The 13,828-nt window shown below is 41.7% G+C and overlaps 1 protein-coding gene across 1 annotated transcript in view; it reads right to left on the reverse strand.

The window, feature by feature from the left end:
- Window positions 1-13,828, reverse strand: part of NEK10 (NIMA related kinase 10) — a gene marked incomplete at its 3' end in the record, with an annotated part of 277,172 nt that overhangs the window by 231,832 nt on the left and 31,512 nt on the right. Inside the window, exons 6-10 of the mRNA XM_082664201.1 lie at window positions 13,533-13,617; window positions 4,615-4,656; window positions 3,126-3,204; window positions 2,102-2,169; window positions 401-480 (exon numbers count right to left, since the gene is read on the reverse strand). Of these exons, the coding sequence (XP_082520327.1) occupies window positions 401-480; window positions 2,102-2,169; window positions 3,126-3,204; window positions 4,615-4,656; window positions 13,533-13,617 (354 nt within the window). The remainder of the gene's footprint in view (window positions 1-400; window positions 481-2,101; window positions 2,170-3,125; window positions 3,205-4,614; window positions 4,657-13,532; window positions 13,618-13,828) is intronic.

The following is a 13,828-nucleotide window of genomic DNA, read 5'->3' on the forward strand; positions in this document are numbered from 1 at the left end:
GTAGGGGTTATCTAGAATTTTTTAAAGGGCAAAAATATTTGAAAATGTTAAAATATAAATAGGGGAGAGAATGAAGAAAACAAGTCAGAGAGATTCAACTTCCAAGACATATTGTGTAATTTTGAAAGTAGAAGTAACTGAGGGTTAGATGAAAAAACTAGGTAAATATTTCTAGTCAGGGAAAAAAAAAAGAAAATTTTAAACTGCTTTGCTGCTCCAACTTAAATTCTAAAATGATGCTTTTCTATCCCGGATCCTTTTCAGTATAGTTATGGTACTTCATGTTTATTTTTCACAAATTTTAACTAAGTAGATGACAAAATAAATAGAGAAACTGATCTATTTTGCATTTCTTCCATCTGAGTTGCTAAAGCAGCAGAACTTATTAAAATACACTCACCTTTCAGCTAAACTAGCCACAGCCAGAAGGGCACCCAACAGAACGTTAGTATCTCGGGCACTGAGTAAATTTACTAATGTCTGAAAAATGAAGTAAAATAAGGTTTAATTATGTAAGTACTACAAGCTTCTTGAACAGTATGTTTCCTTCTGAAGATCATAGAGGCTTAACCTCAAAATTTGTTAAACATTCACAATCCCCAGTTCTTAAGGGGCAGGCATCCACCCCCTCTTCAGACGAGCTCCTTGTAAGCATTGCTTGCCCAGGACAGGAAGCAAAGGGACCACGATACATGGCCCTCTACTTCCAAGTGCCCACGCTGTCTGCTCTCTGTCTTCTGGTAGCGACCAGTCACTGAGCACTCATTCTGAGTTGGGCATTGGCATTGTGGCAGGCACTTTCCAAATTATGAAAGTACTTTTTCAACAAAATGTTGAAGACTGTCATTTTTTCCCAAACTAAGCAAGATATGCTAACACTACCAGACAATCCATTTGCCTCTCAAATTTCTGAGTAACATCACTGAGTTGGGAGTCATCTATATCTTATCAGTCACCTTCTCGGGATTCCCATTACTACAAATTTACATATTTTCCCTCTAAATTTTTAGAACTCAGGGTCCCCCAAAGCACACACCCAAACATACTTCAGACCAGAGCTGTATAACAGCTCAGACCTGTTATTCAGACCTGTATAACAACTACTAGGCTGATTTTGGGTTTCTATTATGTGGGTTTTTCCCCTTTATGATCTTATGCATTTTCTATGGAGCTATTATTATCTTTGTTTCTCAGATCCCTTCCTCTTTTTCTTTTCTCACTTTTTGCTTTCTGTCTTCTAACATAATATTTCTCAAAATGCAGTCACTGATATATCATTTCACAATTTTTGTCATGTCCACCCTTAACACCTTAATGCTACTCAAATATGTTCTTCAAATTCTAAGTGATATCAGTGAAATATATAGCTATTGAAATAAAAAATGTTGACCTGTATTATCACTAAGAATCACCCCCCCCCATACAATGAGCAGCATGTGTTAACACATTTTAGGCAACTTTGCTCTAATATATGCTGGAAAGTGGCTTCCTGGGATATAAAAACTCAACAAATTATTGAAACCTGGCTCTAGGCAGCTACCAGCTAAATAGTTTTGCTGTAAATATAAATGTAGTCTGTTTTGATTAAACCTGCATTCATTCATCTTGAAATATGTATTTGACCCATAGGCTTATAATACTAAACCATCTTATTATGAAGTTAAACCATATGAAATTGACCTACACACCAGGGTAATTTCACATGGTTCAAACTAATATAACCTCATGTGTCAAATGGAATGTATTTATATGTATACATACACATATATGTATTTATTTATTTATTTGTAAACACACACCTAGGGTCAGTTTATATATAGTCAAGGTTTTACAAGCAACATTTAAATTAAGCAATAAACTTAGTTGATTAAGCAATAAAGAATTAAATGACATAGAACAAAGGAAAAAGTTTCAGAAAACCTTTATTTGCTGTTTCTATATTTACTCCTTAGGCAGGTTAGCAGAGATTGGCAATTTTAGGCTAGGTTAGCAGGCTTGAGAATTATAATTACACATGGCTTGACCACAAGGGCTCTGGACTCTAGCATGTGAACCACCACCATATGAAGCTGAAGCAGGAACTCCTTCTGGGACCACTCACCTTGTGGGCTCTGCTTGTGGTGACCCACTCTCTTTGGTCTTTGACAGCAGCAAGTTTTTGAAAAATATCTATAAAGGAATGGAATATCTCAATGAGGGATTTGAAGCTTAAAGGGGGTCAGTGCTCATAGAGCCTCAGGTCTCAAGTACTGATGGGCAAGCAAAGGAAGGACAAATGGGAACACAGGCCACACAAAAAGGACAATGGAGGGAGGAGGGACAGGGTTGATTTTTTTTACTTCAAGAATCACGTTTCAAGCTCAACTAGTATTTATTATATATTACTATTATAATAATAAAATTTGGAGATAGCAAGAAAATTAAACCTTCCCTTCCACTTAAAGTTGAATGAGTTCCTTAATATCATTACAAGTTCATAGTGAAACCTATTCTTCAAAGATAGTCCCCATAAAGATTTCATGTGATGGACTTAGCAAGGTTCCTCAGTGGAGGGGAACGGCTGGCCTCACAGAATCTTCCTGGTCCCTGAGGCTCACCACAGATTCCTCTCTCCCTGGAATTGAGAATTAAGGTCCTGTCCTGTGCACACAAAGAAAGTGGGCTCACTCTCACGAGAGCAGGAGTGTGCACTCATCAAATCCAGGGAGCACGGAAGGTGGGCTGGGAAGAGCTTCCAAAAAGAGAAGCTTTGTAAGTGGGTATTGTTATTACCCCAATCTTATAGATGAAAAATGAATAGTCTCTGACATTTTAATAGAAATCGAAGGAGGCAAAAAATATTTTTACCAAAATTTGTTTTTATGGAAGGAAATCTCTCTTGCACTAAATAAACTAAGCTTGTGCTCAATGAAAATCTTTTAAAACATGAAATCGGGTTTTTCAAGGTAAGAACTGTGATTTAAAAATCTCCCCTCTGGGTACATTTTGCCACTGAGCATAACAGCTGGCATGGACTCTCAAGCTCATAGCTGTGTGGGGACCCCCGTGAGTATTCAAAGCGTCCCCCCTTCCCTGCTGCAAATGCTATGCCCGGAAGGCCAGCTGCGTCCCGGGACCGCGCTTACACGTCATGTTGACCAGCTTGTCCACGCTGTGCTGCGCCTCCCCGGAGCCGAGGTACCCGTGGGCCACGATCTCCATGTACTGCGGCGGGGGGAGGGGGAGACCGACAGGCGAATCAGAGGGGAGGACGCTCAAGCACACAGCAGGTGAGGGGAAAGGTTGTGCACTTCTGAAAATGAGCTGTAGGTGGCACAACAGGCTCACCAAACAATACTTGGTGCCCCTGGGCCTGCTTCACTCAAGGGCAGAAGGGAGTGGGTTTCTGGGTTCTTGGCTTCTGTGGAACACCCCAAAGTGGAGGGAGGGACCTGGAAAGATTGTTTAAACTCTCAAAAGTCCCAAGATGACTCCTAACTGGATAAATTTGTGTTGCAATTTAGCCTCCAAATAAAAGATACAAGTAAGATGCAATAATATAGTACATAGAATTTTAATTCTTCAATGTAACTTTTCAGCAGAATTTTAATAACACACTGCATATATTTTATCGACCTTATGTTTTATAACATCCTAAATTATATCTAACCAGCATACAAGCAGATAGCAATAATCAGAATGAAATGTATGGGGTAGTCTAATAATCCCTCACTGTGGATGACTGATTGTAATAAGTTCAGAGAAACACACATAAATTTCTGACATTTTAATGAAAGTAGAATGGATAAAAAGATCCTTTACAATATAATTTTATTAAAGATTATTTCATTAAATGAGCTAAACCTCTAGCCAATTAAAAATTTTCTTAAAAATAAAAACAAGATATGTTTTATCAATTTCCCAATAAAAAAATAATAAAATAGATTTAATATTAAATTTTCATTAAAATTAATCATCCATTAATAACTCAGGATGAGTTTGTAGGGCCACGGGTTTATTATGAAAATTATTCTTTCCATACATGGTATAGATTTCAGGAGAATGGGCTGTTTCAACTGTTTCCATGCCTGGAAATTTTGTTTGATTGTATTAGTAAGCCCAAACATTGGACTGTCTCAGCATATATATTCACCTCCTTACTTTGCCTCAGTAGTTACCAAAGCAGAAAAATAAATGAAGTCAAGATCATTCCTCACATTGTCATTTATTTTTAATATTTTAGTGAGCACAGCAATTCTTTTTTGTGTGGAAAAGTTATGAACATCTTCATAACCAGTATTTTCTCCCACCATTTGGTGTGTGTAATGCTGAAGCCTGGGGCCTGCCAGACAACACCTATTTATTTTCTTTACTAACTAAAGACAGGTGACCTTTTATATTGATAGAACTTTCTAGTTTCAACAGGCTGGGTAAAGTGAGCCCAATTAGCCAAGAGAAAATGTCACGAGTCCCTCCCTGCTCTGTGTGTATCCTGCCTCATGCTCACACTCACAACCCTGCCTGCTCCTCTCCTTGGCATGCAGCTAAGGTAAGAAAGACATCTTCTGTCACACACCTGTGTAATCTCTGCCTAAAAGAGAAAGGCAAAACCAGCCACCACAAAAGGAATCTTACCTGAGCTAGGTTTTCAATCCCACCCAAGCTATGGAGTATTTCCTGATAAAATAAAAACAACAGAACACACATGAAAGATGAGAGTGGTGGGGGGAATGTATTTTACATGCAATCTATTTATTAAGTTATGAGTTTTAATTATTCTTTGAAGACCCACATTCTAACATAAATATGGAAAACTTTAATGTTTTCCAGTCATACTATATTTAAGATAAGTTATTAATAAATATGAATGAAAGTTGGGTTGAGATTAAGAGAATGTAAGTATGCTCAGAACTGCAGCCTGACTCCTAATTCTTTTTACTTCCTCTCATGTCATCATAAAATGTTAGAGCTGGAAAAAGCTGTTAGATATCATTCCCTTCAACACCCTCATATTACAGAGTAGGAAAACTAAGACCCAGAATGGTAAACCATTTGCCTAAGTGACAGAGCCTGGATAAGAATCCAGCATCACTGAATCCCAGGACCTTCCTCTAGGCCTCTGCCTAGTGTGGCCCATGGACCAGCAGCAAAAACACCATCTGGAGCTGATTAGAAATGCAGAATCTCCTACTCCCCCCAGACCTGCTGAATGACACTATGAATTTCAACAAGATCCCTGGGAAATTCACACGCCCAATAAAATCTGAGCAGCATTGCTCTAGTAGACTAGACGACAGGGCTTCTCCTTAAAATGATGTGGCTTATCCTAAACTAATGTAAGGATAATCATTGCAAAATGTCCTCGGATATAGGTCTTTAAAATCAATTCCCAATAACAAGGCACTGCATGAAACTTCTGAAAAGTGCTTATTAAGAGAGAGAGTGCTGGGAGGCTGGAGTTGTGAAAGGAACTGGTTTGGAGCTCTCCTAACAGTTGATGCTCTCAGGTTACCCACACTGACATTTATCTTGGGGTTAATGGGTTTCAGGTGGCCCTAATCTGTGTAACTGTATTGACACCTCTCTCCTCACTTTCTATGCACACAAGGAAGTTATTTGAAATACAAACATTAGCCAACATTCCAACTCTGGAAAGTTCAGGGCAATGAGTACGTGACTGTGAGGGCGCGATCTCGTTCTACCCGGAAGCTGAGTGGGCAGCTGAGGAAAGGCTCAGGGGCTCAAGGCCTCCTGGGTCAAGGTTTCCTTATTCTGTGTGAAGGGAATTTGGAAGCGACATACCCTTGTTTAAATTAAGAATAAAGGTACATTTATAACGCTATTAAAAATCGTTCTATGACCACCTATTAATTTGAATTCCCATGATTGCTATTCACTTTAGAAGACCTATAATTAAAGAACGTAAGAATATTGTATACATTATCGCTAATTATGGTGGAAATTTTATACATATAAAAATAACATTTTAAAACCACTTATATATTTTTTTAACATCTTTATTGGAGTATAATTGCTTTACAATGGTGTGTTAGTTTCTGCTTTATAACAAAGTGAATCAGTTATACATATATATATACATATTTTCCCATATCTCTTCCCTCTTGCATCTCCCTCCCTCCCACCAACCCTATCCCACCCCTCCAGGCGGTCACAAAGCACCGAGCTGATCTCCCTGTGCTATGCGGCTGCTTCCCACTAGCTATCTATTTTGCGTTTGGTAGTGTATATGTGTCCATGCCACTCTCTCACTTTGTCACAGCTTACCCTTCCCCCTCCCCATATCCTCAAGTCCATTCTCTAGTAGGTCTGTGTCTTTATTCCTGTCTTACCCCTAGGTTCTTCATGACTTTATTTTTTCTTAGATTCCATATATATGTGTTAACATATGGTATTTGTTTCTCTCTTTCTCACTTACTTCACTCTGTATGACAGACTCTAGGTCCATCCACCTCACTACAAATATCTCAATTTCGTTTTAAACAACCCAATCCAAACATGGGCAGGAGACCTAAATAGACATTTCTCTAAAGAAGGTATACAGATTGCCAACAAACACATGAAAGAATGCTCAACATCATTAATCGTTAGAGAAATGCAAATCAAAACTACAATGAGATATCACCTCACACCGGTCAGAATGGCCATCATCAAAAAATCCACAAACAATAAATGCTGAAGATGGTGTGGAGAAAAGGGAACCCTCTTACACTGTTGGTGGGAATGTAAAGTGATACAGCCACTATGGAGAACAGTATGGAGGTTCCTTAAAAAACTAAAAATAGAACTACCATATGACCCAGCAATCCCACTACTGGGCATATACCCTGAGAAAACCATAATTCAAAAAGAGTCATGTACCAAAATGTTCATTGCAGCTCTATTTACAATAGCCAGGACATGGAAGCAACCTAAGTGTCCATCAAAAGATGAATGGATAAAGAAGATGTGGCACATATATACAATGGAAAATTAGCCATAAAAAGACACATATTTTTTCAGCAAATATTTTTTTTTTCATTCCTGTTAGGTAAGATCCCTGGGTTAGGCTCTGAAGGGGACACAAATATATAGATGACAGAGGCTGACTTCACTGAGCTGCAAGCAAGCATAAGGCAGATGTACAAATAACTGGAATTGAAGATAGAATTGGTAAGTGTTATAAGAAAGTTATACATGAGGTGCTGTGATGTTGCAGAGGAGGGACATATAATAGCCTGCTGAGAGGACTAAGGAAAACTTTGTAAGGGTGGTAGCCTCTGAATGGGCTTAGAAGGATGGATAGATGTGCTGAGAAGACATGGGGGGAGAGGAGGAAATAAAGGGGATTCCAAGCAAAGAGAACAAAGAGGCTCAAAGGTGCATAGAAGTTGCGTAGAAAGAACATCAAGATGTTCTATTACTGTGAAAAGCACCTCCCTAACACCATGAAGGGAATCTTTGGGAATAATGTTAGAAAAATAGGGTGAGATAAACTGGACATGTCCATTCAGACGTGGACATGAGCCTGAATTTGAACCTTGCCATTCGGGCCTGATGAAAAGGTGCGAACAAGGGCCAATCAGAATCAGCCGTGAGCACATCGTCCCTCTAGTCTTAGAATGAACTGGAGAGGCAGGGGCATGGAGGGAAGCCCTGTGGGTTGCAAGAAGGGAGTGGACAGGTGGGCTGTCTTGGCAGTGGTGTGACCAACTGGGCGTGAAAGGGCCGAGGGCAGGAAGCGAGTGCAGGAGGCATCTCTGTCTGCGAGCCAGGGTGACTGGGGGCAAGGACACGATGAACCCGGGAAGGGGAGAATAGGCTGGGTAGACAAGGAGACTGAGTCTGGACATGCTGAGTTGCTGGTGGTGTATCCAAGTGACAAAAGAACAACAGCCCGGGGAAAAATGAGGCCAGGGCAGAAGACTGAAATCTGGCATCGCTGACATAAAGGAAATTTAAATTTGAAGCTTGGGAGGGAGAAGACACCAGGGAGAGAATAATGGTTAAATGATTGGTCATGGTCATCTTTAAATGTTTACCTTGACAAAAATATATCTATCCAACAATCAATGTTAACAATATGGAACTAAGCCCATGTTTCCCAAACTCTCTCCTGGGAATAATCATTTTATTCTGTGCAGTGGGTGGTACTAGGTATTCTTAAAAAAAAAAAATTCATGATCAAATGGTAGGTTAAACAGAATGTAACAAATTATCTTATCGTAGACTAAAACTCCTCAGTAAAATTAAAAACTCCTCCGAGCTTTGATATGCTGCCGTGCACTGTAAGTCTCTAGTGGGAGAACCCGTGTGCAGCTTTCCTACATATCACCGGGCAGAGCACATTTCTTTTCACAGAATACTGACCAAGTCCTGTGGAGCACCATGAGAGAAGCGCTGCTATAAAGTACAATAAGGGGAAAATGCACTCAAGCAGTTACGCTCCATTTGTTAAACAAACACTTTCCCCGAGGCCCCGACAGAGACTGGAGCGCTGCGGGGACACGCCTGCTCTGACCTGCCAGCGTCTATGGGAGAGAAGACCACGAGGCACGCACACCCCTGGGCTCAGCATTCCTGGTTACTGATCTGAAAAGCAAACAGGACTGAATGCCCTTCCCCACCTCAGCCCTCCTCCCCGGCATGGGCTGGAGACTCATGGGACTGGGCTCTGGACTTCTGAAACTAATGGCCTGGAGAAAGTCCCCATCAATCTGAACTTCAGTTCAATGAGCCACATGTGAACAAATGTCCTTGCTCTACCCATTCCCAGAATTTTTCTCTTTTTAAAAAATTGATACAATAACATAATACTGATAAAAACTATATAGAACGATGGAGCACCCTGCAACACCAATCTGGCTGTTGTCAGTCCAGCACGATGTCACTGCGGCCCAGAGCATTGGGGCCCTTAGACACACTCCCCTGGGCCTCTCGGCCAGCAGAGCAGTGAGCTCTGAGTGCTGCGCCCTGACCCACCACCCATGCCTCTGCTGTCAGGGTTCCACACCTCTCATCCCTCCGTCTCAGTTGAAGGCCCCCCTATGCCCTGGCCTTTACTTATCTTTCCAGGTGTATTAGTAACTACTCTTCTAAAAGTCTCGTAGGGGGTGAGGAAAAGTTTCCTGCCTTGGAGTCTGGAGGAAAGGTGGTGCCATTAACAGAATCAGGAGCTGATTCTGCAGGTTGGAGGAGAGGGGGGACGAAGAGGACCCTGTGCAGTTACTGAGGGTCCTGTGCATATCAGGCTCTCTAACTCTTTGGCATCTGTATGCCTTTACACACTTAGAAATTACTGAGAATCCCAAAGAGCTTCTGTTTATGTGGGTTCTATCTATTTATATATATCATATTAGACATTAAAAGTGAGGAATTTTTAAAACACAAGAGTACACAAGCATATGTTCCGTCATTACACATCCTGTAGCCTTTACAAAGCTCCACTGCACACTTGTAAGAGAGTGAGAGTGAAAAGGCAAATAACACTGTAGCATCACTTTTAAGATAGTTTTGACCTTGTGGGACCCCTGGAAGAGTTTCAGGGACCGATGACGGTCCCCAGATCACACTTGAGAATCACTGTGCTACTGTGTCATCAGGATCGCTGCCCAACATATACCTGGAAATTTGGGACTTAAATGAATGGAAAAGTCTGAGGCTGGAGATATGTGCTTGTGAGCAAAGAACAACAACAACAAAATGATAGTTGAAGCCAAGAGCTTGGAAGACAGGGGAGAAGATGACAAAGAAAATAACTTTGGGGAAGGTTAACATTTAGAAAGGCAGAATTTAAAAAAGGAGCAGGTAAATAATACAGAAAAAAGAAAAAGAAAAAATGATGAGTAAGAGCTAGAGGTTCTCAGGATCAGTGAAGGCAAACAGAAAATGTGGCAAAGGGTATGGGTTGCTAAAGAAAGGCTTGGGGTGCAAGGGCAGCGGGGAGAAGGCCACACAGCTCCACTCTCCTTTTATTGTTGTAGCTGATGTAAATGTAGCTTAGGGGCTTTTAAGAATTTTTCTTAGGACTTCCCTGGTGGCGCAGTGGTTAAGAATCCGCCTGCCAATGCAGGGGACATGGGTTCAAGCCCTGGTCTGGGAAGATCCCACATGCCCTGTAGCAACTAAGCCCATGCGTCACAACTACTGAGCCTGCGCTCTAGAGCCCGCGAGCCACAAATACTGAGCCCACGTGCCACAACTACTGAAGCCCGCACACCTAGAGCCCTTGCTCCGCAATAAGAGAAGCCACTGCAATGAGAAGCCTGAGCATGGCAACAAAGAGTAGCCCCCGGTCACCGCAACTAGAGAAAGCCCGTGAGCAGCAACAAAGACCCAACACGGCCATAAATAAATAAATAAATTTAACAAAAAAAGAATTTTCCCTTTATCCTTGATAAGCAATGTGTTATGACAGCTTACTGTAAGGAGTCCAGGTGGACTTTTACCTTTATCCTGCTTGGGACTCCAACTACACTTGAAATCTCCAAACATATGTCGCCCTTTAATTATGGAAAACTAAGAAATTTATCTTTAAAAATGGCTTCTCTTTCATCCCTTCCACTCTTTTCTTGCTGGAACCTCCATTAAGCATATACTGGAGCCTCTGGGTCAAGAAATGACGACTGGATCATGGCCCACCATGATCTTCTTAAATGACTTCCAGAGAGAACCTTGTACATAATATTCAATGAAAATTTCTACAACACACCAGTTGTAAAAGAAAGGGAGTGAGTTCAAGACCTATAGTCTGACCTTTCAATGAATGCAGTGATGAAGGTGAGATGAAGGCTTAAGGGGATAGCAGGTCAAGAAAAGGGCATTTTATGATAAAAGAAAACAGAAAGGGAGCCACTGACACTGTAACAAAGAAAACAGATGGAAGGCTGAACCTTGGCAAGGAGGAGGGTTTTCTTCAGAAATAAGAAGGGACGCAAAGGTGCATGATAATCCGAATATTTCAAGCAACAAAGAAAATATGAACACTCCTACTGGGATGGCTTCAGTTTCGCCTATAAAACAGGTAATGCTGTAATCTGATAAGAATGACAGGGGTAGGAGGGGTCTGGGTATGAGAAGTGGAGATGGTCTGGAACAGCCACTGTGGATCCTGCAGTACTGACTCACCAAGAGAGGAAGGGAAGGCCTCGAGAGGGCAGAGGCGTGCTGACATTTGTTGGCACAAGTTGTAGTAAACCCCAGCATTACTACGTGACTTCAGCCAAAAATTCTTGGCAACTCAAGATGTTAAACAACTGCTCCTCTTTGTGGACAGAGTGCCAGGAGGAGAGATTCAGGGAGCACCCCCTTCTATGGAAAGACTGGAAATCAATGGGAGGTTTGGCTTCATACGTGTTTTGGTCATAAAATCCCATAAGCAAAGAGGTCATGGGATTCTTCCCTTTAGAGGGCAATCCAGTCAACCTTGTTCCAGCCCATCAAGAACTAGATTAAGAAAGGCAATACTTTATTTTTATTTTGCAGTACGCAGGCCTCTCACTGTTGTGACCTCTCCCGTTGCAGAGCACAGGCTCCGGACGCACAGGCTCAGCGGCCATGGCTCACAGGCCCAGCCGCTCCGCGGCATGTGGGATCTTCCCGGACCGGGGCACGAACCTGTGTCCCCTGCATCAGCAGGCAGACTCTCAACCACTGCGCCACCAGGGAAGCCCAAGAAAGGCAATACTTTAGATGAAGATCAGCAGAGTATGACACAAGGGCCATCAATTCTCTGAGCAAACATGTCAAAGGCAAATATTTTGCTAACTTCTATAAGTCAAAAAACTAGACCTTCTGCTAAAAATCCACCCTCTTCCATGAATAGTTATATTAATATTATATACACAGTGTTCTTACCCAAGCTGAGGCCTGTGGGGTGTACAGGGGGCTATTAATAATGACTTGTGGACAAGGAGCTCCTGGGGGTGACCCAGGCAAAGTGAAGCACATGGCCCACCCTCACCATGCGTGACCCACACAGCTTTTCTCACAGGAGAAAAGGAAAATTCCCAGAAAACTGTGAGCAACCAGGACAGAAAGCCATTTGAAGTATGTAAGATTCAAATGACTGTGGTTGGCTAAACTAGAACAGCACAAAGACAGCTTAGAATACGGAATGAGGAAGGGAGTGACTCTTCTAAAGAAAAGATTGAAGCCATCATGAATCCCAGGAGACTCAAATCAGAGCAGGCTCTGTAGCTGGCTAGTACCAGAACGCTTTTTTTTTTTTTAAATGCCAAGTTTGGAAAAGATGGTTATTGGGGTAATGAAATTATTATTATTCTGACTCAAATAATAATTCATCAATAAAACTGAATCCAAAATAAAAGAGCTTCAGAGTGGTCTGAGCATCCCCGTAGCTTATCAGGACAGGGCATAAAAGGAGATACTTCTTAGGAAAAAAAACAATCTGTGAAAATGACTGAAGCATGTATGAATAATAAGGATAGTAAGAATGCTCTTGAGATATTTAACACTGGCAAGAAGAAACAGTAATGGTTCATAAGCAATTTGGAGGCTTCTCCAAATTGGTTGGGCAGTGGTTCTGCCTGTGTTCTCAAACTGTGGTCCCCTGACCAGCAGCATCAGCATCACCTGGGAAAAGTTGTTAGAAATGCAGATTTCCAGGCCCTCCCCAAACTTACTGAATCAGAAACTGTGGGGGTGGGTGCCAGCAATCTTTAAGTCTTCCAAGTGTTCCTGATGCACAGAAAGTTTAGGAACTTCTGCTTTATAAAAGCAGCTATCTTAGCAGCTGAGACTAGACGGAACAACTTTCATGATCCAGGTGAAGTGTTAGGTAAGCCTTTCTTTAGAGCCTCACTGCTAAAGCACTAAGTTCTTGCTAATCAAAATGTGGGCCATGAACCAGTGGCCTCAGCAGAATCGTGGGTCTCAGGGTACAACTACAGAATCCACATCCGCATTTACAAGATCCCCAGGTGATTCCTCTGCACTTTAAAGTTTAAGAGGCACTAAACTACGGCCGCACATTTAACTAACTAGTGAGAGGAGGTGAGATTCCTGCCTGCAGGCACCTCCTCTGAGACAAGTGGGAGGCCCCTTGCTCACCTCTAACTCAGGGTCTGAGGCTGGACTCTGGGACAAGCATGGCTCTGGAGCAGCTACCAAAGCTGCAGGCCCTGCCTTTCCCACTCACTGCCCCTGGAGCCCCCTGAGGAAGCCCCCACTTGTCGCTGCTGACTTTGACCTACTGAGCTTCTTGGCATAAGCATGCTCGAAGGTGTGGCCAAGTGTACACCTCTCCAAACTGACTATCGTTTAAAATGCCAGGAGATAATGCAAGCATAGACCCGAAGTTCAATCCACTTCATCCCATGTGTAATAGAGTAGAAATTTACAGGTGTTTTTGTCCCCATTAAATCACTTCTCTCCTATCATTTTAAATAGCAGGTGAGATACTTCCCAAATTTGGAAACTACTGAGTTGTGAGAGAGGAAAAAAAAAAGTTACCATGCTCTGCTTCAAAGAAAAGCCCACCAGGTTTTTTTTCATCTTCAAACAAGTAAAAAATATTTTTATTTTTTGCAACCAACCTGATAACGTGGATCCCTCACTAGAAGTCTCAGACAAATTAATACTCTCAGAAAATGAAGAGATGGGGCTCGATCAACCCACTCTCTGAAAGAAGAAAACAAGAGAGAACATGTTTGTTCATGTTTAAAGGCCAACGTGACAGTTTATGAACAATGCAAGAAGAATAAAAAACGTCTAAAGGAAGAGCATTAGTTTATCTCAAACAGTCTGCAATAGGGACTGTTATTTGATTCTTGAACACTTGACACATTTTAATGCAAAACACATAGAAACTGTCATTGTCACTACAAAGTAG

The sequence above is a fragment of the Grampus griseus genome, assembly GCF_964374135.1.
Source record: "Grampus griseus genome assembly, chromosome: 10".
Taxonomy (NCBI): domain Eukaryota; kingdom Metazoa; phylum Chordata; class Mammalia; order Artiodactyla; family Delphinidae; genus Grampus; species Grampus griseus.